This window comes from Rhipicephalus microplus, unplaced genomic scaffold (assembly GCF_043290135.1).
Source record: "Rhipicephalus microplus isolate Deutch F79 unplaced genomic scaffold, USDA_Rmic scaffold_20, whole genome shotgun sequence".
Classification (NCBI taxonomy): domain Eukaryota; kingdom Metazoa; phylum Arthropoda; class Arachnida; order Ixodida; family Ixodidae; genus Rhipicephalus; species Rhipicephalus microplus.
Genome location: NW_027464593.1, coordinates 4,728,359 through 4,754,780, shown reverse-complemented (window position 1 = coordinate 4,754,780; position 26,422 = coordinate 4,728,359). Strand labels below are relative to the sequence as shown.

Here is a 26,422-nt window from a genome sequence, read left to right as displayed (position 1 = left end):
GAGACACAGGCTGTGATTCGACTATCATTAGAAGTGACGTGATAACTCTCCATCACATCTCTGTGCATGGTGTCAACATCTCCTTTGTGAGATTTTAGCGCCCTGCCGTAAAAAACTCAACTTTGTGATTAGGTCCCCGGTGAGCTTTCCCCTTCCTCCAAGGGTTTCACAGGCACCTCCTTTTTGTGTTGGTACTAAATTGCGTAGCGCAGGGCCCATACGCTTTTGGACGTGATTGACACAGTCCTCCTTTTGTACTTTTATGAAACCGTAGACATCCACTTCTTGCAAAGCTAGAAAGGGGCGGCTTGCGAGCTTTTTTTGTACCATTTTTTTGGCACACGTGGCTGTCCTGCCAAGCCCAATATGCCGGTTCGTCTTCATGCTGTCCACGCTCACACCCGGCACAGTAGTTGCTTGAAACCACGTAGTCCAGCACTAGGCCAGTGAAGAGCTCGATCACTGCCCCCACGCATATGTGGCACGAGTGCCCCCGCGTCATCCACAAGCTGTCGTACAAGACTGCAATACTGTCTGCATAGTCAATATGCCTTGTACAGCTTGCGAACTGCACTTGCCCATCACTTTTTCCGCCGCGCGATTAGCTGCAGGTGTCAATTTTTGCTTCGCATATTTCTGCCACATTTTCTTGTGAAGTCCGTGATGAGATATAGATATATTCATGGTCGAAAATATATCATTCATAGCCGCTTGACGGTTCCCAGCAAGCTGCATGGCTCGAGCGGTGAGAATATTGACGGTGAACGAATTCACTTTCTGTGCGCCATCCACTCGCGGAGAGCTCCACGCTTGCGCGATGTCGCCACGGTTCACGCAACGCGCACACATATTCACGGCAAGGCCGTATTGCCTGTCCTGTCTGTGAATACAGACAATTCCGTGGCAAATTTTAAATCTCATGGCATCGAGCAGTTGACCGATGCAGCCAAGATCGGCGATCAAAAAACTTGCCTCCTCTTCGCTTTGCTCAGAGGGAGCTGTGCCGGCCAGTGCATCATTCCTCAAAAACTCAAATTTTCTCTTCGACGCGGCAATCGATGGCAGTTCCTGCAGCCTCGAATCGGCCTTTGTACGCCTTACCTGCAGCTCAGATTCAGTTAGCAAGGTTGTGTCACGGCGGACGCGGACGCTGCTTTGCGAAGCGTCGGTGGCCGGCGGACCCACTAGGCCTAACTCCCCGTCGACTGTCTCGGGCGCCTCGGCGATTCCTTTGCCGTCGGCAGATGAGATGGCGGTCGTGGAGTCTCGATGGGCGCAATGTTCATCTGCACATTTCGATGATGGATGTGCCGGCTAAGCGTCAGGTTTGGGAACATCGCAGGCTGGCGAGGCCGTCAAGCTTGCGTCTGCAACATCGGCGGGCGACCCATCCCGTTCTTCGTTGACGCTACTGGCCAAGAGATGCGCCTTGAAGTTGTTTGCCTGAGCCTTTCTTCTTTTTTTTTACCATACATATGACGGGTGTGAAACTTTCACGATGATCTCGGCATTGCAACAACTTCGATCGCGAGCATGCTGTCAAAGCACAGGTGGTATAGCGGCACAACACGTTCGCACGTTGTTGATGCGCTGAGCAGACGATGCGAGACCAATCAGCCAATGAAGTGGCCACCTCATGGTCACGTGCACTCAACAACCAATAGCATCGCCTACATTGCTTTTTTTTTGGTTGCTTTTTTTTTTTCGGCAACCAATGAGCGCAGCAAGGTTGTTTAAGCGGGAATCGGAAGATAAAGAAACGTGCTTTCAAAGGAGACCAAGATCGCGGCTATGGCATTCGGCAAATGGTAGCTCTGAGTCGCGAAACAAAGTGGGGTTTTTTTCACAAAATTTTGTGCAAATCGAGCTTGCGAGTCCTCTTTGTAATGATATAACAAGTAAATTATTGCTTTCTGGAGTCAAAATTGGCAGGCAGGTGTAAAAATACAGATAACTTGATTTGAAATCCAGATGCCTGAGAAGTCATAATCACAAGACAAACCAAAGATCACAATATTTAGGTGTTTTAGAGACGTAAAGAGGAGGGATCGCGAGAAATGGCAAAAAAATTGATTTTTGAAACTGAAGTTTTCAGTTTCTGGAACCCTTTTTCTATCTGGTTCCAAAATATCTACACTGAAAACCGCGCAGAAGTGCTTTAGAAAATTTGTTTCACCCACCTAGGTAGCAAAACTTTTTCTGGAAATAACGAGAAAACTGAGATTTTAAAAAAACTATAGCTTCGCGATGCTTGGGCCGGGAGCCGGCTTCGTGGGCTCATTGGAAAGAGCATTTCTCAGTGTTTAACTTTCCCGCCTCAATGGCTCCTCCCTTTAACAACAAGCGAGCAAAAAGCAAATGTTTGAAGGTCGTTTTGAGGTCCTTGATTGGCTGTGACCGCCATGTTGCCTCAGCTCGCCTCGTCATTGGCCCGATGCTCGCTCCGGGAGATCGTCGTCTGCTGCTTGTGCGTCGCGAGGATATGGCTCTCGAAAATCGCCACTTCCTGACATGTTCACGGCTTGATAATCACTTAAGATATAATTACGCTTTAGTTACGAGCAGTAAGCGGATGCGTGATCAGGTTACTACGAGGGGGCGCACGGTCTACCAGCGCCGCGCCTCATCGGAGTCGTCTATAGCCCTAACTCCGCCGACAGCGAGACTGCAGGCAGGAACGATGCGCTAGCGCATTCGTGGCGACGTGCTTCTTCGCAAGCAACGAAGCTGTAAGCGGTGGCACAATCCGATTACTACGAGTGGCCGCACTGGATGCACGATCTGATTACTACGAGTGGCCGCACTGGATGATTACTACAAGTAGCCGCACTGGATGATTACTACGAGTGGCCGCACTGGGTGCACGATCTGATTACTACGAGTGGCCGCACTGGGTGCACGATCTGATTACTACGAGTGGCCGCACTGGATGCACGATCTGATTACTACGAGTGGGCGCGCGGTGGTCTACGAGTGCGGCGCGTCATCGGAGTCTGCTTTAGCCCTAACTCCGCTGACAGCGAGACTGTGGGCAGGAACGACATGCAAGCGCACCCTTGGCGACGTGCTTCTTCGCAAGGAATGTACCACATCACTCGCTAACTCCTCTGAATCTCGTACGGGCATTTCACGCATCTGCAGGGGACAACACAGTCAAGCTCGTCACCCCCCCCCCCCCCCCCTTTTCACTGCCATGGATTGCTCGGAACAGCAGCTAGCAGTTTCGCGCGTCGTCATTTAGAAAATGCGATGCCAAGTGCAGTGCACGCTGATTTTTTTTGTCATTGTAGTTACACATTTCGCGCATCGTCATCAAACGCCGCCGGCAAGTGCATTACGCGCCGGCTGCATTGTCCACGCGGCCGCGCACCCCACCACGGTCATATGGAGTGCTGTCAATTAGCTTTTGTGATGAAATTCAGACGTGCATGGAGCCTTGCTTGATACCGCCACGAACGTCTATGGATGTTCCGAGGTTAATGAATTGCTGTAGATTAGTTACCGCGACCGGCTGTATGACGATGCATTTCACGGCTAGAGCGGCGAAAGAGCATGTATGAATCAGGGGCACGAATTTTTATATGCCCGTTTCGTGTCATTAATTATACTGCTAGAAATTCCTGTGCCACCAGTCTTCTGCCCATAAGTTTATTTGGAAAGAAGGCATAGGCCGTCATGGTGTGATCCATTTTCCTGATGCAAGAAACCTCTCTCCAAATAAAGAAAAGTTCAGTGAATATTTGTAATCAAGTACTTAATCACGCTAATTACAACATCAGCACAAAAAATATGTGTAATAATTTCAGTATATGGTTTTATTCAAATACAATCTTTTCTGTCATACCTATCGCACCACTCCTTCATACAAAGAGCTTGGTTTGAAATCCATACTTGTTCTTTATAAATCATGAAAAGGAGTAAATCGTGAACAGCAGTCAAATATCACAAGACAAACCTGAGATCACAATTTTTAGGTTTCTTAGAGACGTAAAGAAAAGTTGAAACTTTAAACGCAGCTTTCTCAATACTGTTTTTTTGACATTGTGCTCAGCCCCTCCACATGGTTCAATGAAGAAATTTGTTTCTCGTAAAGTATTTGTGATATCGCTTCAAAATTTTTATGGAAGCACTGTGAGGTAATTCTTGGTGTCTGTGCCAATTTTCATCAATATTCAACGAGAAACAAAAACGTTCTTTGAAAAAAGCCTGTCGAAAACTTCGACAGGCTTTTTCTCACAAGTGTGTTTTGGACATTGTGCATTGCTCGTGGAAAGAGTAGCACGGGAATGACTGGACCGATTTTGATTCTCTTTTTTTCCTGAATCTCTGAACACTGCTTGTGGGTACAGCAATCTTCAATTTCAGTTTTATGGCCCTGTTATTTTTCTAGACCATGATTTGTCCATGCCACTGTTTCTGACAATGTGTGTCCGCAGCCATGATTATCTCTAAAAAAAACTTATTAAAAAATTCTAAAAGTGCCATACCCTGTAGCTTTCTCTTGAGTAAAGATCAACACCATTCGCAGCTTCCTGGCATGTTTTGTTGCAGCGCTAGGCTTTCCACGAGCAGACCATGTAATTGGACCATGTAGCGTTATGTAACTTGAGAACTACTGAAGCTATCATGATGAAACTGCATATTTCCCTATTCGAGACACTTATGAGTATGCATGCCAAATTTCATTGCTGTAGGTCCACAATAAGTTTTTATCAATGCCACCTCCCCTCTTAAGGGGAGATGCTACTCGAAGACATTTTTCTTCAGAATTCACCCTAGAGCAATGAAACTTAAGCTGTTTATGGAACTTTTTATGCTTATTTGAAATATATTAGTTTTCTTGCATGTTACACTTTTAGCTCTGTAACATGACAGTGAAAACCTTAACCCTTCCCCCCCCCCTCTTTTCATCCCTAAAATTCTGCAATTTTTTACCATCCATAGTTCATAATGCTTCAAATAAAGTGTATAGTGCAAATAACTAATTAAGAAGCACATACAAAATATGTAATACGCGTGAAAAAAATTTCACATAATTTAGTAAAGGTATACATAATTTTTTTATTATATAATAAAATATTGAGATTGAAACTAGATAATTGCATTTGTCATACTTTAGAAAAAATTTGGGCAAAATCTCATGATCCGAGCATTTGAAGTGCCCGAAAAAAGAGGGGCACATTAGAAAAACGGCAAAATTTGTGTTTTGAGAAAAATTTAGTTGAAATTCAGTTTTATTTATGAAAGATATTAAATCATGAAATTGGCACACCAGAAAGAACAATCCTTCTTGTAGTGGCCACTGCGACTAAAATAAGCCAGCATCATGAGTTTGTCTCTCTCTGCACTTTCGAGCCTACTCCTCACAGACATTTCGCTCACAGACAGGGTCATGAGACGCTTGCCAAACTTGCGCTCCATCTGGCAGGGCCTTGTGCCAACTGCAAGCTAGGAAGAAGTTTAACAAGACTGCGAAATCCAAACTAAGTCTAGTGTCATGTTATTTTGCAGGAGTGTTTGTGCCACATACTGTCATACATAATGGCAATATCGACCCTGCTACGTTCTCTCAGTGCGAGCTCTTTTGACCTCTCAAGATTGGCGCTGGCGTCATCCATTGCCGCACCACGAACTTTCCAGCTGATGGGTCTGAATGACTAATGCATTGGCTTTTGCAAGCCAACAACTGCCGCAAGTCTAACTATCTGCTCGTAGCCTAGCCGCACAACGGCTTTCACTTGCGAGCAGTGCCCTTTTTCATTAATAACGGAGGTAATTACACGAGAAAAGCATTGTTCAGCTGCGCTGCTTGACAAGACATGGACCCCGCAAATAGGTTTCACAGAACACACAGGCGCGTAATGGCCAATGGCGGTCCCCGATTCGTACCATGTGATAAGCCAGTTGCGGCACTCGAAAAACGCGCAGAAGAGGGATTCTTTTTATTATTTCTTGCGCTGCATCAGCAAGAGAAACTGTTATTTGAAGAGTGAGGCTTGACTCTTCGACTCATGCGATCAACAATGGCTAGCGGCGGCGCATTATCGGCGGCAAGGTGCTCGAAGACTGCACACTTTCGACCTTTTAACAGGCACCTTGTGCTTGCTCTTTGCTCTTTAGATGAAATTTTAAAGCATTTCCAGTTAAGTCTCGCCCTGTATTATTTTTTTCATAACAGTAGAGGTACTAATCTTATCAAAACCGAAAGCTTAACAACGTGACCAAAAAGGATGTGCATCCGCTGCCACGTATCGACGATTCGCTGGATAGACTTCGTCGTGCCCATTATTTCACTTCTCTCGATCTCAAAAGCGGGTATTGGCAAATCGAGGTAGATCAGCGAGACCGTGAGAAAACAGCCTTTGTGACTCCAGACGGCCATACCAATTTCGAGTGCTCCCTTTGGGCTTGTGTTCAGCGCCGGCAACTTTACAGCGAATGATGGACACTGTCCTCACAGTGCTCAAGTGGCAGACTTGTCTTGTCTACCTTGATGATGTGGTGGTCTTCTCTACCACGGTCGAGCAGCACCTTCGCCGCCTGCGCAGCGTGCTGGAGGCTATCCGATCGGCGGACCTCACACTAAAGCCACAGAAGTGCCACTTCGGCTATAAAGAACTAAAATTTCTTGGACATGTAGTTAGCGCCGAAGGAATCCGGCCCGATCCGGACAAGCTTGCCGCTGTTGCCGAATTACGAGCTCCTGTCCATAAGAAAGCCGTCCGGCGCATCATTGGTTTGTGCGCCTACTATCACCGGTTCATTCATGGCTTTTCACAGATAGCAGAACCTCTGACAAGGGACGACACGCCGTTTTTCTGGGAAAACAAGCAACAAGCAGCTTTTGATGAGCTGCGGCAGCGCATGCAATCAGCGCCCGTTCTCGCTCATTTCGACGATGATGCTGACATGGAGGTCCATACCGACGCTAGTAACATTGGGCTCGGTGCAGTGCTCGTTGAGTGTCAAGAGGACACCAAAAGAGTGATAGCCTACGACAGCCGCTCTCTATCCCGTGCCGGGGTGAATTATTCCACTACGAAGAAAGAGTGCATCTGCAGTCGTGTGGGCAATCGCCCAGTTTCGCCCGTACGTGGTCGTCCCTTCAAGATAGTGACGGACCTACGGCAAGCCTACGCGAACCTTCAGGACGGCTAGCATGGTGGAGCTTGCGACTGCAGGAATTCGATGTCACCATCGTCTATAAGTCTGGCCGTAAGCATGAAGACGCTGACACACTGTCACGCGCACCCCTTCATGTCGTCAGTCACGAAGCAGAGGAAGACGAAGGCTTCCTGGGCGCCGTTTGCACATCAGACTTGAGCAAACGGCAGTGAGATGACGCAGAGATTAGTCCAATCATTGATCATTTAGAGGGCCAGGGCGCTATCATGCCACGTAATTTATCCCGCTTGTTGACGTCGTTCTGCCTGCGAGACTGTGTTCTGTACAAGAACGCTCGTTCGAACAACCGTGCTTACCTCCTGGTGGTTCCTAGAGACATGCGAGACGACGTCCTCTTCGCTTGCCATGACGAACCCACATCCGGTAATCTGGGCTACTCAAGGACACTTGCCAGAGTGATCGAGAGGTCAAGAGCTGTCGGGAATGTCAGCGCCGAAAGCAACCATCTGTTAAGCCAGCTGGTTTGCTTCAGCCCATCGAAGCACGCCGTTCGACCAAGTCGGCATGGACATTCTTGAGCCATTTCCCCTGTCTGCGGACAGCAACAAATGGGTGATCGTCGCGACCGACTATTAGACACGCTACGCTGGGACGCAGGCGATGTAGCACAATTTTTCATGCGTCACATCGTGTTGAGACACGGTGCTCCTTCCAGTGTAATAACTGACAGAGGGGCGGCATTCACGGCGCAGCTTATGGACGCAGTTTTCAAACTGAGCAACACCAGACAACGAAGGACAACTGCGTGCCACCCGCAAACCAACGGACTTACCGAGCGACTGAATAAGACCCTCGCAGACATGATCTCAATGCACACCGACGTACAGCACAAAACATGGGACCGGATCTTACCTTACGTGACCTTCGCGTATAATACCACCGTGCAAGAGACCACGCGATTCATGCCATTTCGGCTTCTCTACGGCCGCCAAGTGCAGACCATGCTAGACTCTATGCTACCATGTCAAGATGAAGAAGAGTTGGCAAGTGACGCCAAAGAATCCGCAGAGCGTGCTGAGGAAGCACGGCAGCTCGCGCGACTGCACATCGGCCAGCAACAGCAGGCAGACGCACGACGCTATAACACCCGCCACAGAGAAGTGTTTTACAACCCCGGAGATCTAGTTTGGGTGTGGACGCCCGTCCGCCGCCGTGGCCTTAGTGAAAAGTTACTGAGCCGGTACTTTGGCCCCATATAAAGTGTTACGCCGCGTCAGTGACGTGAACTACGAAGTGGTTCCGGACTCAACACTCCATGCACGGAGCAGGACCCGACTGAGGCCGGACGTCGTTCATGTGTTGCGCATGAAACCATTTATTGCGCGTTGCTCGCAACTTTTCCTTTACCTACAGCGTTCTTTGTGTTTTTTGTTTATTTTTGTGAACTTGCTTTCTCGTTCATTGACGTTTCTTATATTGGCACGCTCTTCAATTTCTACTTTCACTTTATCCGAATTTCCAATTTCTTTTTCACGTGCCTATGTAGTAGCATCGCGGTGCTGCAATGTACTTTTCTTTCCTCTTTTTAGGACTTGTTTTTTTTTGTTTTTTTTTTTTTTCGGAAGGGGGGGATAATGCCACCAGCACGTAGTGGGTCGACAGCAAGAGCGGCTCTCACTCTGGAGGAAAAAGATCGCGTGCTGCTTCTCTGCTCGAGAGCCAGCCACGTCTGACCGGTGGTTTAATAAATCCCCCAGTACTTGTGACTCATCGTGACAATATGTCGCAAGTTAAACTTTGTTTCTCTCACACACCCTTTAATGCCCCAAAGTCCTGGGATTCAATCATTTTATTAAACTTGTGCAGTTGCCAGGAAAAATCTCCAGGATAAAGAAATTTGTGCCTTACCTGTACAAATCCAACCAAACCCAGTCTTTTTCAAGCTTTAAAATTGATTTCACAAGATATGAAATTTTAGTAATCTGAATATACTATGCTGCACTTGTCATTCCTTTTCTCTCCTTTCGTGTTTTTGCCAGTTTTTTTGCACAGTTACATTATGGATACGAAGGATTTTGCTTGTCATTTCTGGTAACTAGGGAATCTTAGTCGTGCAAGTTGTCTCAGTGGCTGCTGGTCTTTTCTCGATGTGCAGGCTGCTTCAAGTGTGGTCAGGAGGGCCACATGAGCAGAGACTGCCCAAACTCGGATTCCTCGGGTGGTGGAGGAAGCGGAGGAAGAGGTGAGTGTTCTTTTCGAGATCTATTTTTGTCTGGCATGTATAGGACACCACGCAATTGATGCAGCCAGCTCGTAACTGCACGTGCAATGGAAGGCTAGCTTTGCATATATTCTTTCGTAGACCCGTCACTGTGGTCTAGTGGCTAAAGCACTCTGCTGCTGACCTGCAGGTTGCGAGATCGAATTCCGGTTGTGGTGGTTGCATTTTCGATAGAATCAAAAATGCTTGAGATACGTGTGCTCAGATTTGTGCACACTTAAAAGAACCACCAAGTGGTCAAAATTTCAGAAGCCCTCTACTACAGCATCTCTCGAAATTCAGCTGCATGGTAGTGAAGATTTTTAGGCAGCTGAAATTTCTGGAGCCCTGCACAACAGTGTGCCTCCCAATTGGCACATAACTAACATTGCCTTGGAGGTAATGTGGTGCAATAGTAACCTACAGACAGCGTCGGTTCTGTGGTGTCTTTCAGGATGCTTCAAATGTGGCCAGGAGGGCCACATGAGTCGTGATTGCCCAACAGCTTCTAGTGACGACAGACCCAAGAAGGGTGAGTGTGCTCATCTGGTATACTGGTAACCAAATCTCCCGCGTTGATAAGAAATTCTCCTGGAAAGCAAAATTTTCATGCTTTATCAAGCCACATTAAGATACCGAACCTAATCTGATATAGGCTTTCATGGGCCTCTAGCATCTGGCTGAAAAGCATCTTTTCACCAAACTCTGCTCTTGATTGAATACCGACCAGGGTACTGAAACTGTTGAGGGACAGCAGTAATGCAATAGTGTGATCTGTGGTCAACGTTTGCCACAACTGCTGTGGATGAAGCAGTGCTCGCTATTGACTCAATCATGTGTGGAGGCGAGGAACTTTGTTTCTGAATGACTGCCAGGGTGTATAGAGCTCCCTTGTTTTTATTGTGCTGTTGATATTCTAGTAAATACTAGCTACATCAAAATCAAAGTTGCTTGAACATTATTTTGGATATTGATTTCGTACTTGGTTTCTGTACTCTTTAAAACAGTTAAAAAGCACCTTGTAGTTTAGCAACCTATTCTCTAATTATCAACACCTAATTCAACCGCAAAGTGGAAAAAGCTATTTTCTTCCAAAACGTGCAAAAAATGCCGTAACCGAACCAAACTTATTGCGTGTGCCATTCTCGTACCACGCGGTTGACCTGCGCCATCTTAACGTTATGAGCGTGAATTTTCTCTCTCGTTTTTAGTCTTGCAAAATGTTTGAGATGCTATTTGCATTTTTCCGCGGAGCAATAGGGAGCGCAGACTGGCTAGAGTAATGTATCGTATCTTGCTGGAGAAGGCATGTCCGCCATCGGCTGCTGCGCAGCAACGGGGACGTTCGCATCAGCCTGCGTCTTCTGCATCGCTCTTTGCCTTTCGTGCTTTCTTTTCGATCATTTCCTCCTCTACATTTTCTGTTTTCACGAGTTCCCTATTTGTCTTGGTTGTTACGCACGATGCTAATAGCGATGCTGAAGACAGTGCAAAGGTCCTGTGCCCGGAGGCGCTCTATGCAGTTTGTAGAAGCATTAAAATTCCGCTATTCTGCGGGGAGTGCCCACTGTGTACACGCTTGCAATGGCAGAACTGCACTGTCATTAGTCGCCAGTTGAGACTATGACCACGTGGCCCAGTGCCACCATATTGGTCTTGCTTTGCTCGTGAATTCTCGCTCTTTTTTTTTTCTTCGCCACCTGCTGCAGCAGCAGCGGCAGCATGACTGTTCTGCTGCTGCTTCTCCTATTGATTGCTGCCATCGATGACTCATCTGTTCCCACGGCTCGCAGTCTGCTCTGGCGCCTGCGTTGCAAGCAACGGTGTTTTTCTTTGGCATGCGTTGTCTTGTTTGCCATCATTCCGCTCGGTTCTCATGCATGCGTCTCGTGTTCACGGGACACGCTGATTGTTCTTCTGTCACTAACGATGAGCAGGGCAAAGTTTGGGACTCTGCACTTGTTCGGTTCAAGAAACGTCCGATGAAGCTTGTACGCATGGTGAGGCTCCTTCATGCGCCAACGCGTGGGCGACAGTCGCATCGATGCTGAGCAGCTTTTCCTTCGTCTCCTCAAGATGACTGCATTGATGCTTCTCGTCATCGAGAATCAGTACAACGCTCAGTCGTCACAAGTCAGGCTGGTGTTAGTGTTTCGTGCTCAAGTGCACCTGGTGTGTTGCGCTGACTAACTGCACTGATTACGGCCCCGAACAGTGCGACCGCGTCATTGACTGCATTTGCAAACACTTTTTTGGACGTGCGAGGAGTAAGCCGCGGGGGAATAGCGAACGTGTTGCTGTGCAACCACAGCTCGGCGCTATGTCTGCAACTGACGGCGCTATGTCAGCAACCAACGGGCGCGGGGAAAGACTTTGTGTGAAAAAGGCTCAAGAACAGTTGCAAACACAAGCAGGAAAAAGTGGAAAAAGAAAAGTCTTGAAGAGCATTTCCAGCGATCTTGTGGGGTCATTTTATACCGAAATGTTTTTGAAACTTTCAGTCTGGTTTCTCAGAGCGACTTTTTTGGCCATGGGGCCGTTTTGTCTGGTGATATCTCTGCAACCGTTCATCTGATTTCTATCATTTGTTTTATGTACCCTAGTGAGTAGCCCACACAGTTTTTTAAATTGTTTGCAATTTGTGATAATTGAAATTTCATTGATAAATGCTCAATGGCGACTGTTTCAGTTTACACTATTAAAGGAAAGTTTTTAAAACCCATATCTGCCCTTAATGCCAAGCTTGTATTAATTACTCATCATTCACTTCTAGAAAATTGCTTCTAATGTTTTTATCGCTGTAATTTGCAATTTTTGCTTGTAACGATATTACCAACTTCCTCGTAAATCGTCTGCACATATTCTGCAAACAATCTCTTGTGCCTTGCATGATGTAGGTGTTGTTGACTTGCAGTAAGATCTTGGCACGTTTCCCGTTTCTCAGGCTGCTTTAAGTGTGGGGAAGACGGCCACATGAGCCGGGATTGCCCTAACCCACAGCAGGAGCGGCGCTCTAAGGGATGTTTCAAGTGCGGTGAAGAAGGGCACATGAGCCGAGACTGCCCGGACTCTGGTGGTGGGCGAGGGGGAAACTCCGGTGACGGGGCTGACAGGCCCAAGGGTTGCTTCAAGTGCCAGCAGGAGGGCCACATGGCCAAAGACTGTACAAATGAGCCTGTGCCTCGCACGGGCCCCGATGGTGAGCCAGACTTTATTCAGTGCATTCGTAGTGTGGTACTTGACTTGAGACACTTGGCTGTAGGCTAGTTCTTCTCAGTCATGGGTGTTTTGGGTAGCCCTTGTTGAAGTGATAAGAAAACACTGGCAGTGAGGAATGAGGGGGGTCTTTAAAAACTCGTAACGACAGGTGCCTTTGTGCCATGCCAACATGCTATTGATGGCTTGCTAGCTAATAATTAGGTTTTGACTGGAGTGCCAGAACACAGCCTAGCGGCACGCGTGCGGTTCCCTCCCTGCTAGAGTGGCCGGTTTGGGGCATGCGTGCGCGCGTCTGTTTTCTGCGTGTTCCTTACGGCCGATGTCAGTGAGCTTGGGACGAGGCAGGGCAAAGAACGCAGCTGCTCTCCTATAGGCACTAAGGAACAAGCACAGAGCTCACAGGGTCTACTTTAGCCAGCTACGTCGTCTTTGGTGCCATTTTGGTATACAGATCTCCAAGGCCATGCTTTTGCCGATGGGATCCCGAGAATAATGATCGCTGTCTTTAGGGGCGACACGGGTCTTAGAAGGCCAAAAATCGCGCCTATTTTTGCACTCATCTGAGAAGTTTCTAGCTTCTCGCGTCTTTATTTCTGGCGCAAAATCAATTTAACATCCCTGTGAGATGAATGTGAGCGCAAATATACGCTAAACTCGCGCTTTTTCTGCGGCAAACTGTTGCCGTTACACACGAGCTATCGTGTTCATATTAGTCTCGTTTGGAAGGGTCGTTTTCATCTTCAATTTTCTGCCACCGCTAGCTCACCTTGCTCGTTGGTTTTTTTAGCAAAAACACTAGTGCACACACCGCGCACTAGTGTTTTTGAACCGCGCACTAGTGCTTCTGTTTTAGCAAAAACAGAAGCACTAGTGCGCGATTCAATTGGCTGCTTGGGGCACGTGACCAAATTTAAGCATTCGATTGGCCAAGGGGCGCTTTCGGCGTCTGCTTCCTCATCGTGACGCGCACGGACATGCGCCACTTTGTCATGGTGCTACAGACTGCTTGCGGCAGTAAAGAAGTTTTGTGCTACAGTAGTTTGTGAAGCGGGTGTGGCGGTGGTTCGTTCTTTGTGAACTTCAGAAAAAAATCCCCTCTATGACTCTGGACGAAGATAACGAACTCAACGCGGTCAAAGGCGGTCGCAGAGTCACCGGTGTAGGCCTAACTCACGTACGAGCCCGTTGGTTGCCGACGTTACTGAGAACGGCTGTGTTTTGCAGTCTCATCCGTTAGAGGACGGCAAGTAAAAAGCAGAAGTGAAGCTACAAGAGCTATCAATCTTTGTAGTGACGGAATGGAACCGCAGTCTTATCGCTAAATGCGCCGATGCCGCGATTTCCCCGGCCTGACGAAAAGACCTTGAACTGTGCGACGGGGTAGTCAGAGTGGAGTACGCCGCGCGTCGACGAACAACAGAAAGTCAATCCGTTTGCGGTGAACATGCTCGCCGCCCCCGCAATGAAGCCTACTGGCAACAGGTAGACTGCTTTTAACAGGGAGTTTTAGTGCTGGGTACGCATTCTCTTGGGGCGTTGCGTGCACAACCCATACCCAACCGGAATTCCTTTTAGTTGGAATTCCTACCAGAGATATCAATCTTTGTAGTGACAGAACGGAAGTGCAGTCTTATCGCTAAACCCGCCGATGCGGTGGTTCCCCCTGCCTGACGAAAGGACCTTGAACTGCGCGACGAGTAGTCTGAGTGGAGTACGCCGCGCGTCGACCAACAACAGAAAGTCAATCCGTTCGCAGTGAACGTGCTCGCGGCCCTCGAAATGGAGGCTACTGGCAACAGGTAGACTGCTTTTAACGACGTGTTCGCAACGTTGTCGCGATCTCCGCTCGAAAATGCGGCAGTCTTACGTGAAAAGGAAACTAACACCCCTCGGCACTCGTGTAGCCTCAATTGATGAGCGAGGGAGCAAGTTTGGTTCGCGACAAGCCAGAAAACATCGCCGCGTTATTCGACAGATCGTGGATGACGCACGCACATTTGTTGCACATCGCCATCAGTAGTCACCGAACTGATAAGCGGCCTCTCTGCAGACGAGCACACGGCGACAACTTGCTACAGGACTAAAAAAAACGACACACTCGTACAATCAGTCCTATTACATTCCCGGTGCATATTAACTGACTAAAAGTATGTGTGCCATGAGATTTTTCCCTCTGAACGGCGAAATAAAGTTTTAACTGCGTTATTCTCGAAGCAGACTTTGACCACTTTATTTTGCTTGTTCGGTAAAAGTGGACCTAGGACAGCTAGAGCTGTAATTGTTTTTGCACAATGTAGCTAAATGTGCACAAAAAACAATGCTGGGAGCCTATTTTTAATGGGCAGCTTAATTTTTTTTATTTTAATATTAAAATTTCTGTATTTGGTTACATGCAATGAAATTTACTGTGCTGTAATTCGAGAAGTACTTGTTCAATTTTCGATCAGCTTGCAGCATTGCACTCCTTAGGCTTTCTAGCATTCATATATATGTCAATGACTATGTAATTATAAGTGCATACATTTTTACAGTTAAAAATGTTGGAATTCTTTGCTTTCTTCATTTTCTCAAAATGGCAATTTTGTGCACCCTGCATGAAAATTACTGCAATATATCTAAACTATTACAGATAGCAAATATATTTATTTTGCAGCATGAAGCTATATGTTTGGAGCACACAACATAGGAAGCAGATTTTGATTTCTCTTGATGCAAGTTATTCAAGCTAGTCTTTTGTGTGACCACACAATGGCCACATTCAGGGCTGTGAAGTTTAGTGTACTGTAAAGTAAGAAATAATGACCCATTCAAAAAAGTGCTTCTTATGTGGCATGTCTTATGCTGTCTACTGTCAATCCCTATGTTATTTTGAAATTTTTGACAGGTGGTTATTTTTCTATTATGGTAAGAACAATAGAAATTGTTATCTTGATTATTTTATTAACTAATGAAGCTACATTTTTAGAATCCAGAGAACAAAGCATGCCAACTTTTGTCACACTTCGTTCAAAAATAAATGAGAGAGCCCTAAGAACCATGTCCCCCCTTAAGCCAAGTTTGTGGTGCAATTGATATGTGCAGTTTGTCTGCAGGCACTAAAAAATTGAGCGGCTCAGCAGGATTACGTGGGATTTAAGGAGGCCGCTGTTGTCTGGATGTATACATTATCAGGGCGCAAAGAAAGAGTCTGAAAGGGGTCCGCAAGGGTGCTCGCTCAACAGCGTGAAAATGTAAAATCTGCACGGAAATTGCAAGGGGCACCTGCACAGAATTTTATGGTTGTAAAGTATAGCAACCTTATTATATTAAAAACTAATTTTTATATAGAAAACTTGAATGTACACCTTCATTATACAGTCAAGCCCGCTTATAACGAACATGAGCCTGATGTGGCATCAATTCGCTGTATACCGAAGCTCGTAGTAAATAAAATAATTTTTTAAAAAGTTGCGAGTGAAAACACTTTTCTGCGCAAAAAAGTCCGTGATGCACGTGTTCAGAAGAGCAGAAGCGATAAGGGGGGTCTCGAGTTCATTTAAAACAGCAGGGTGCTCGTTCGCAGAGGTCCATGGCATAAGCTGCATGAGGCACTGGCTCCTAAGTTGAGTCGATCTCGCAAACCAGTCCCTCCAAATCGCTCTCTCCACGTACTTCATTCACAATGCTCTAAATCGTGCACGGTTTCGCAGTGTCATCATCGGCCGTAATTGAACCATCGCAACAGATGTCCCACCCGCTCTCCAGGTCAGAGTCGACGACGCGCTGCCACAAATCTGCTGCAGAGTGACCCTGTTCGGAAGCTTCAGGCTTGGCATTGGGCCAGACATCAACGAAGTAGGTCTCGCAAAGACAACTTCACGCGCATGTAGCCGTTATCACCGCCCACGAAATTTTCACAATCTCCACAGCTGAACACCGGGACCCCTGAAGCACCAAGTTGGCTGCCAGGTGGTCAACAGTTATAAGCAAGCGCTCCGCAACGTGGCACATAGTGCGAATTACGCTCAAGCCAAGCGGTCACACTTTCGACATTTTGTTGAGCGGCAGGAAAAGCTGTGCAAGTCCTCCCGTCTGCCATCCTGACCACACACGCACACCAAGAGTGAGCAAGACGCACACACGCGACACACATGCCAGAAGTGTGCAGCAGCTCTGGGCCCGTTTCCAGTCAGAAAAAGAAACTGTAATTTGAGCCAGTGTGGCTGGCGCTGCAGAGCGGTGGAGACTGGCAAAGGGTTTGTGATCAAGAAATAAGAGCAGATTTGATTTGCGAGAGAAGGGCAAGAAGTGGTGATAGAGTGAAGAGAGGGGAGGATGCGGTGGTAGGGCGACCTTGAAAACCGAAACACACGGGGAGGAGGAAGATCGAGTAGCTTGCTTGAAAGGTCCGCGCAACCCTCATGTCGAAATACTGCGCGCGCAGAAGTGGAAGCACGGCCGCCTGGACCGGTCGCACGACGGTGTTCAAAGAATTGGCGGCCGTGGTCAAAAAATATTTTTGGCCGGCAGGTTTGCATGGCCTGCGATATTTCACCATTTGTTCCGTACAACACCCGTTTTCGCTTTTCGCGCTTCCGAATGCGTGCAAAGGGCATGCTGAGCCAAGTGTGAAGTGAGCAAGAACAAGTCCTAAACACGAAACGAATCGCAAATTATCATTCGGTGGGGTAGCGCACACGCGTGCACTAGATGCAGACGATCGGATACAGTTGGTGGCCGACGATGTTGGCAAATGGTCTGGTTACTCCAGGCTTGCGACGCCAACGACAGTACCAGCAATCAAAAACAGGGGAGATGGCTGACTGATCTTCGAAAGATCGGTGGCAGTGTGAAAACACAAGCCTCGTCTGGCGATGCGGGGTGCTCAGAGTAGCAGGAGGATTGGGTAACAAAAAGTGGTCAGGGAGAGTGGCAACTAGAGGGGCGCAGAGGCAGGGTAAGCGCAACAGTGAGAATGTATGGGCACCTCGCCGATGCCTGATCGGCGGTCAAAAGTAGTTTCCCAGTAAGTTGGCAGAGCGCAGACTCCGTTCACTGTAAACCGATCAGCGGCGCTCAGACTTCGTTGCAAGTGCAATTTTGTGTCATTGAACCAATGTATTTTTCACAATCACGTGGATATTGTTTGTTCTCAGCGAAAGTTCATTTTCAGTGAGGCCGTTATATGTGGGCTCGACTGTAATATTTGTGTAGTTTTAGTTAACGAAGACTTTTTTACCCCTTATGTAAATTGATCCATAACTAATTTGCACTTCTCCATAACTCCTTTTTCGATAATCCAAATTTGCTCAAAATGCCTTCCCTCTTCCTGCTCCAAAGCTACTTCAAATGACTGAAGCCCGCTTCCACTGTTGGATATCGCTCATTGTGTGCAGGCAAGCCAATGGAGGCACCCTATGTGCCACCCTCTCTCCCCACTGATGAGGACACCCTCTTTTCGACGATCTCCACTGGCATCAACTTTGACAAGTATGATGCCATTCCCGTGGAAGTGAGCGACCCGCAGTTTCGGATGCCGTTCACTAGTTTTGAAGAAATGGGCCTATGTAACCTCCTGCTGCAGAACTTGCGGCGTGCCAAGTACGTCAAGCCGACACCCGTACAGAAGTATGCAGTCAAGATTGCGTTGGCTGGCAGGGACTTAATGGCCTGCGCACAGACGGGATCTGGAAAGACGGTGAGATCTAGCTGTTGGCTTTCTTAGGTGCACTTAGAGCCATGCTTGGTATTGCCGCAACTTTCGCAGATCTTCTGAAATAATGTGAGCCCCACAGATTAGTGTCCATGACCGGGTCAATGATAAATAGCATCACAGGTGAGGTTTTCAAGTGTGCTGGAGTGAAGCAGGGAAATGAATACCATATTTACTTGCGTAATCCTCGCACTCGCACAATTCTCGCACCCCCCACTTCGCCCAACAAAAATACGATTTCTTTTTTTTCCTCTAGTAATTATCGCACCCCCGAAAACTGCTGCAATAGTGTCGTCCGCTCTTTCCAGCCACTGATGATGATAGCGCACGTCATCTGGCGCCATATCTTCAGCATCAAGCGTACTATTGCACAGAGATCCAATCCAACTCAAGCCAAGCCGAAGTGGCCAGTGCGCGTTGGGTGTTTTGTATGTTGCGTCGGTAACCTTGTCAAGTTATGAGGCGATACTGAAGCTGTACGGCTGCTTTCAAGTTGCAAGGGATAGATAATGCACTAAAGGACGGAAACGGGGCCGCCGGAAGGCCCTTGGGATTGATGGTAAACTTTATTTCTTAAGAAGGAAACTGCGGACAATTCTGTTAAATAGCCATCAGCCCAATACTGACGTCTCACGCTTACCTTTTAAGGGGGGAGGCTACCATCGGATACCAACTTTTTTGTTTGAGATATCTTAATGAAATTTTCAGGATAGACTTATAGCAAAAGCATTAGAAGAACTACAAAATTTCATCAAGTTATGTTCACTGGTTTTCAAGTTACAGCAGAATATCAGGGTAGTGCACATGGTTCTCTTATTCCAGGCCTGGAGAACTTTCAAAAGGTGCTGGAACTGTGAAATTAACTATGATGATTCCCAGATTGATACTCCAGGGGGTAACAGAGCCCTTTTTTGAATTTCTTTGCTGAAAAGTTTTAGCAGACCATCAAACTTCGTGTTCGTGATTAGGACATTATCAATCAAATTTTCATTGAATATAATAAATAACACACACAATATATTGAAAAAATGGGCTTGTCACCCCCTCAGAAATTTATTCATGTACATAATAAAGACGTATGGAAATCCAATGAGTGGTTCCAGAGATAAGGCTGGAATAAGCAGCCTCACTAGCCAAAAAAGTCATTTAGAGAAAACGACGTTTGAAAGTTTTGAGCACATAGGCAGTTCTAAAATAAACCTGCAGCGTAACTGGAGGTGTCCTTTGGCACTCTTTCTTTGCCGCCTTTCCATCTTCTCTAGGGATCGCTTCTTAGCCTTTTTCAAGCGCAGAAAATCTTTCTCGGCTGCCCGTTGAATGGCCAAGTGGCCAGGTGTTAGCCCCGCTGATGAAGCTAGCTCTTGGGTGGCCCTGTAGTAGCCAGCATTGTATCTTAGCACTTCATCATGCAGTGCTGTCTCCACAGCAATCAGTGACGCATGCTGCTCTTTGGGCATGAGGGACCACAGCACAGAGTGAAAGGACTCTGATGCATTCTGCGTCTTTGCTCCCAGGCAGCGTTGCAGAAGAGAAGCCTGTGAGAGCCTCTCATGAATGGGTAGAAGTGCATCTGCAACATAGCGTGGCAGCTTGTACGAATGCTTCGGAGGTGGAACACCGGTAATCTTGCTGGCATTGTGACGACACCAGGAGTCTGCACCCTCTGGGCACAAGTCGTGGTGCGGCTCCTCATCTGTCGACGTCACATGGTGGTACGATGCCATCACTGCCCGCCGGATTGCAGCCACATCATCGGAATTGTCGTTGAGAGCTGTTTGTCCCTTGCCTATTTGTTTTGTTGCCATAATGGCTCTTACATTCACATCAAAGGCCTTTGTGTCATCCTGACGAGATGAACTCCATGAGCTTGAAACTACTCCACAATGCAAGCATACTAGCTCAAGCTTTGCAGCAAGTCCAAGTTGGGTGCCTCCTCGTACCTTCATCCCAATCGCGGTGCACCGGTGGCACGGGGTCAGAGATAGCAGGTCGTCTAGGGCATCCATTTGCACAAGGAAAAATTTTTCGCCTTCACTTGTAGCGGTGGCAGCTTCATGATCGCGCTCCATTGCCTGAAATTTCCGCTCCGTCGCTGGCATAGCGCCAAGTTCTCTTTGCACAGCAGCGCGTTGTTGATCCGCCGCCTCTTTCTCCTCGCACGTCAGGAAACTTGTTCGCAAATGCACAGTTGACGACGCGATCGCACTCGAGGCCGATAAAAGAGAAGATGCGGAAGCCAGTGTCGATGAGCACGAGACACCAGGCGCACTTGTAACGACAAATTCTTGCACCGGCCGAGCAGGAGTTCCGTTGCTAGGCGCGTCGATGCGACCACTCTCTTGCGTAGATGAAGCAGAAGCTGCCCTTTAGGTACGGTCGGCGCGATCACCGTCGCGCACGTGCGAGCGGAGAGCCTCGCCGCGCGGACAAGCTTCATAGCTCGCTTCCTTGCATCGAACGATTGTAGCGTCTTCTTTTTCGTTGGGCGCATCGTGAGCGAACACAACGGTCTCGTATAGACGGTTGAAAATCGTCTCGTATAGACGGTTGAAAATCGTCTCGTAAAGACGGTTGAAAATCGTTTCGAAGACAGTTGAAACGTGGAGAGTATGCGAACGGCTGCAACGATACACGGAAGCGAGCGGAACACAAAGACGCCGGACGGAGGAGCAGCAGACGAGCGGCCACATCGGCCGCATTATGCGCAAGAGCGCTACGTCATCGCGCGCAGCAGCCAATGGCAGTCGCGGGCTCCCCCGCGTCCTTGGAGAGCGCGCGCTTCGCCCAATCCCAGCTGCGCGCCTCAGCCGCGGGAAACTTTAAGCTCTCGCGAGCCCTCCAATCATGAGCGGCTTGCTCCTCTCCTGCGCTGCTGCCGGCGACGGGGAAAGAAAAAGCAAGAATTCACAAACAAAACACCAAAATGGCGGCGCTCCGTCGAGCGGTCGAGAAACTGCGATCACGCCAAGTTGGGGTATTTTGAGCTCTCGCGCGCCGCTCGAGGGCCGCCGCGGCATGTTCTAAACTTTATTTCAAATGGTTTCGCGACGAATTAGACGTTGATGTTTACAGAAAAGGTAGTTTATGACACATACTGCCCGAATATGTGGTTTGCCAAAAATCGACTTTTTCGCGATTTTTCGGTTTTCAAAGGTTGCGTCCCCCCTTAAGGGCTCCTGTTGAGACGAACGCTACTGCTACGCCCGCACCGTCTGCAAGCTTTGCGTATGGTATTCTAATTCTCGACTATTTGCTTCCACTTTTTGTGTCTCAATTAAAACTTGTCTTGTGCTGAACCTCTGCTTTTATTGTTGAGGTAAGTTTTAATTAGTACTTCTTAAAGATTTGCTGCCACTTCGTTTTCTTTTTCGCTCTGTACGTTTACGTAGAAAGTTTTCCCCGCGCAATTCTCGCACCCCCCAACTTTTCATCAGTTTTCTGGCGAAAAAAGTGCGAGGATTATGCGAGTAAATACGGTATACAGTCGAATCTCGTTATTTTGAACACGTTTGATTCGAACTTCCGGTTAATTCAAACTCATGATGAGGTCCCGTCAAAGCTGTGTGTATTCCAATGGGCGAAAACTCCTTGTAATTTGAACGCTCAACCACTTCCGGCGGGTAATTCGAACATATCGCACTCTGAAAATGCTCCTCTGCACACCACCCAATTCTGTCGCGGCACCTGGGACACCTCAACGCTGCCTGCGAAGGAAATGAAAAGGAAAGTAAAGGCTGCGGTGAAATGTTTGCTCTCTCTAATGCAGATCTGAGACGACCCGTGTCACGTTATCTTCTGCGGCCCTTGCCCCTGGAGGGGGGGGGGTCTTTCTTTGCCCCTTGAGGGGGGTCTTTCCCAGGCTGGTGCCAGGCTTTTCTCTTTCCTTTCGCTGCCAGGTAATCCTTCTCTCTTCTAGAGAGAGAGCAAAAAAAAAAAAAGCTGCCGTGGAGTGTTGGTTTTCCCTGAAATTCTCTCCGCGTGGAGACGCTCCTCATTTCTCGTCACGTGCTGGCCGTGCTGCGGCTGCGTAGCGGAGAGCAAGAGGCTCTGCTACGCAGCAGTCGTTATTGTCGTCTTTAGAAAGTGTAGGCGCTGTGGACATTTTTTCGCGCGCAACTTCTCTTGCCAGGAGAATGCTCAAGCCGCAGTAGAAATGCTTTGCAAGCTGCGTGCGAAATCGACTCTCTGCAAGGCAAACGTGTGCAGACGCGCATCACCGATTACTTCAAATAACGGTTGTCCTGTGATTTGTGAATGAATGAAAGTCTTCTAAAACTTCCCCCTCGTCTGTTGGCTCAATGCACATGCGCCACTGTATGGAGAGCCCTTCGTTTATTTCGCTTTCATTAGTTCGAACAAATTTTCGGGACACTTTGAGTTCTAATTATCGAGATTCGACTATATCTGCCTGATTTACACCTTGAACAAACTGCTCAAATTCCTATTCTACCAAGCCCCGCCGCGGTGGTATAGTGGCTAAGGTACTCGGCTGCTGAACCGCAGGTCGCGGGTTCGGATCCCGGCTGCGGCGGCTGCATTTCCGATGGAGGCGGAAATGTTGTAGGCCCGTGTACTCAGATTTGGGTGCACGTTAAAGAACCCCAGGTGGTCAAAATTTCCGGAGCCCTCCACTACGGCGTCTCTCATAATCGTATTGTGGTTTTGGGACGTTAAACCCCACAAATCAATCAATAGAACTCATCAGTATATTGAATAATGCTGGAGATAAGACGGACCCTTGGGGAACACCACGTTTCTGTTTGAATTTATGCGAACAACAGCCATCCTTCACGCAATACAATTCCCTTGATTTTAAGAATTCTGCTGTCCACTCAGTAATATACTGAGGCAACTTTAGGCTCTGCAAGGTGGTAAGTAGGATAGAGTGCCCGACACTGTCGCACGCGTTAGATATGTCGAGAGTCACTAATGCGGCGTACCGTTTCCTTTTACGAGCATGCTGTAATAGACTCTCTATATCCGCATGGGCGCACCAAATCGAGCATTCACTGCGAAAACCAATTTGGTTTGGCTTTAATATGACCTTATTTGTCATCCAGGAGTTTATTCGGCCATTTAGGACCGTCTCTATAAGTTTCACCATATTCGAAGTTAGCTGGATGGGTCTGATATTTTCTATGGTAAAACCTAATCCTTGCATTTTTATTAATGAAATCACCTTGGCTATTTTCCAGTCATACGGTATCCAGGCATTCTTTAAAGAGTAGTTTATAAGATTGAGGACGTCGCCGGGGGATAGCTTGAATAAAATTTTAATCATAGGAACTATGATTCCATTTGGACCAATAGCTGACGAGGGGGGGCTCAAAATTTTTTAATTGAAATACCATTGCTCGTATTCACTCTAAACGATAAGGGTATTAAGGGTATGTTGAATTGTTTGAACATCTTGTTTTCTAAATGTAAGCCTTCTTCTATTTCGATTATGCTAGAATATTTTTAATTTAGTTGCTGGTTGTGTGACAGCAGATACATTGGCGGTGCCCTTGCTGCTGCCCTGTACCTGCTTCACAGTAACTCCTCTACATCTCTCTTGCTTAGTTTCATTTAGTGCATCGCTCCACTGAGCCAATTGTGAAGAATCTGTGAAGGTACTGAGCCTACCAGTGAATCAAGGAGTCTGGATAAACGAGTTTTTGTCAATCTGTGGCGCAGGCGGCATTCATGCTTCCCATTCTGCACTCACTACTGAGTGACAGTAGCCTCGAGAACCCGGCGCACCAACCTGTACAGACTCCGATGGCGGTCGTCCTATCGCCGACGCGCGAGTTGGCCATCCAGATTGCCCAGGATGCGCACAAGTACGCCTACGACTCGATCCTCAAGACTGTGCTTGTGTACGGAGGGACTTCAGTGCAGCACCAGCTAGCCGTGCTGTCCCGAGGCTGCCACATTCTGGTGGCCACCACTGGTCGCCTCAAGGACTTCGTAGAAAAGGGCAAGGTGGGTGTGCAGTAGCAGGCTATGCTGGAATCAACCTGCCCTTGCTATTTGCTGTCAAGACTGAAAAAGAATGGTTGTGTAGAGTGATATAAGAATGCTAGTTTTCATTTGGAAGAGAAACCTAGACTTTTCAGTAGCATTAGTTGTTTGCAGCGTTATGGGGTGACAAGGCTTTCATTGCTACTCTTGAAACTTCATGAACATACAACTTTTTAATGTAGTCTCCAACCGATTTGTCGGACCTGGCGAGGACCGCGAAACAGTCCGAAAAACTGTAAAGCCAAAAAAGTTAACAAGCCATGATGCCATGCTGTTCTTGTGGACAAGCAAATTTGTGCTACGGTAACGTCGCTCGTAATAGTGTTGGCAATCGCTGCCACCGTCTGTTGCGGGTGGCAAAGTTTGTAACTCCATGGAACCTCGCGAAATTGTCTAGTGGAATCGCCACAGTCTTCACGTCCATATAACCTTGGACTGATAGAGGTGCTGGAATTAGTGGGGTCTGGATGTCGAGACAGCCACGCTCTTGCAGTGAACGGACACAGTAAGTACGGCCGGAACAAACAAAACAACTTTCACATTTAAGTAGCTTTAGAACAATATCATCAGTCGAATTAATAAAACATCAATTGTGTTCAAACACGCTAAATAAATTTAAACATAATTACGCTATGCTCAACAGCATAGCAAACACAAGGCGGCAGTGCGAACGCTTGATTCGCCACGAAGGCCCTGGCAGATGGCCCAGATGGCACCGGGGACCCATGAGAGACAACCGTACGAGCGAACTGCCACGCGCCAGACACTCGCTCAGCTCTCTCTCGTGCCACAATTGACTCCTGCCGCCGGGGTTCGCCGTTGGCCGCTACTAATCTAACCATGACGATAGTAGTGATCAACGCTCTGGAACACAATGCCACCCACTACAGCTCAATAGCTTCTGCGCGAGATGTGCACCATGCAGCGCAAACAGCTTTACAGGGGGCGTCAGCACCCCCACAAGATACATATGGGATTAGGACCAGGCAAGGTCGGTCCTGAAGATTTTTCTCGTACGAGTCCTGCAAGGAAATAACATTTTTATATTTATTCCGCATGCAGGGCAACGCCTGAAAATTCTCATCTTTGTTCACTGGAGCACTGTAATGCTGCCTATCAATTTTCTGAGGCCTGTTAATTGGTAGCTTCACCAGAGTGCATTTCAATCGCCCATACATCTCTAGCTCCGTCATGGAGCATACTGTGCTCGTGTGCCACGCTTGTCCACAAGCCATGGCTGGTAATTTTGTTTGCAGGTAGATGACTCCGATAGCAAATGCGTTTAATTAGCGTGCTTAATTTCGCGTGTTAACGCACTGACACGTGTCATTTTGCTGACCGCAGCTACCACTGTTCAGAGTTGTCTGCGCGTTAAGAGCTTGGCTGAGGTTTGCTATCGATGCACATGATGCCTATTATGTGCGTCAATAACGGACTGGACGACTGCTTGTACGGAAGTAACCAGGTTTTATTTTTAATAGACACGTGAGAGAAGTGGCCCAAGCCTGCGTGACAGACCAAGATGATCAGCGGTTGTGATGTGTTGCTTGCGACGAATCGCACTATGGCTTCTTCGCTTTCGCATATTGCAGTGGAATGGTCTTGCCTGCAAAGTTTGGGGCAGAGTTGCGGCTAGGCATGACATTGAGCAGAAAGTGCAGCTGTGGCGTGCATGGTCGTGACGCCTGATGTTTCCAAGTCCGACGAGCTTGATAACGAGTACAAAGATCTGTTTTGTGGTAGTCTTCGTTTCAGCCAATCGGAGGCCTCCAAATGGATTTCAAACATTTGCTTTTTGTTCATAGAATGCTCTTTACGAAATACTTTAACTGCTTTTACGATGAACCCAAAATAGTGGCGAGCAATTGTGCCGTTGTGTAGCTAAAATACACTTTTTAAATGCAGTTTATTTAACTTTTGTGACTTCAACAGGGATTTTCACTACCTCGGCGGGTGCAAGATACTTCTTGCAGCACTTCTACGTAATTTGAAGTTTAATTTTGAAATTAGATTTTAAACATTCGTAAATGACTTCGTGTAATTCTTTCCGGTCCATAAAAGTGTATTGTAGCAATACATAAATTTCACATCACTTTTTTTACTACAGACTAAAATCTTCCTCA

General features: G+C 47.4%; 1 protein-coding gene across 4 annotated transcripts in view; it reads left to right on the top strand.

Moving 5' to 3' along the window:
- Positions 1 to 26,422, top strand: part of LOC119181248 (ATP-dependent RNA helicase vasa-like) — a 53,423-nt gene that overhangs the window by 22,931 nt on the left and 4,070 nt on the right. For all 4 annotated transcript variants that reach the window (XM_075883687.1, XM_075883688.1, XM_075883685.1 and 1 more), the window contains 5 exons: positions 9,281 to 9,367; positions 9,840 to 9,917; positions 12,330 to 12,584; positions 17,980 to 18,281; positions 23,973 to 24,260. In XM_075883687.1, the coding sequence (XP_075739802.1) occupies positions 9,281 to 9,367; positions 9,840 to 9,917; positions 12,330 to 12,584; positions 17,980 to 18,281; positions 23,973 to 24,260 (1,010 nt within the window). The remainder of the gene's footprint in view (positions 1 to 9,280; positions 9,368 to 9,839; positions 9,918 to 12,329; positions 12,585 to 17,979; positions 18,282 to 23,972; positions 24,261 to 26,422) is intronic.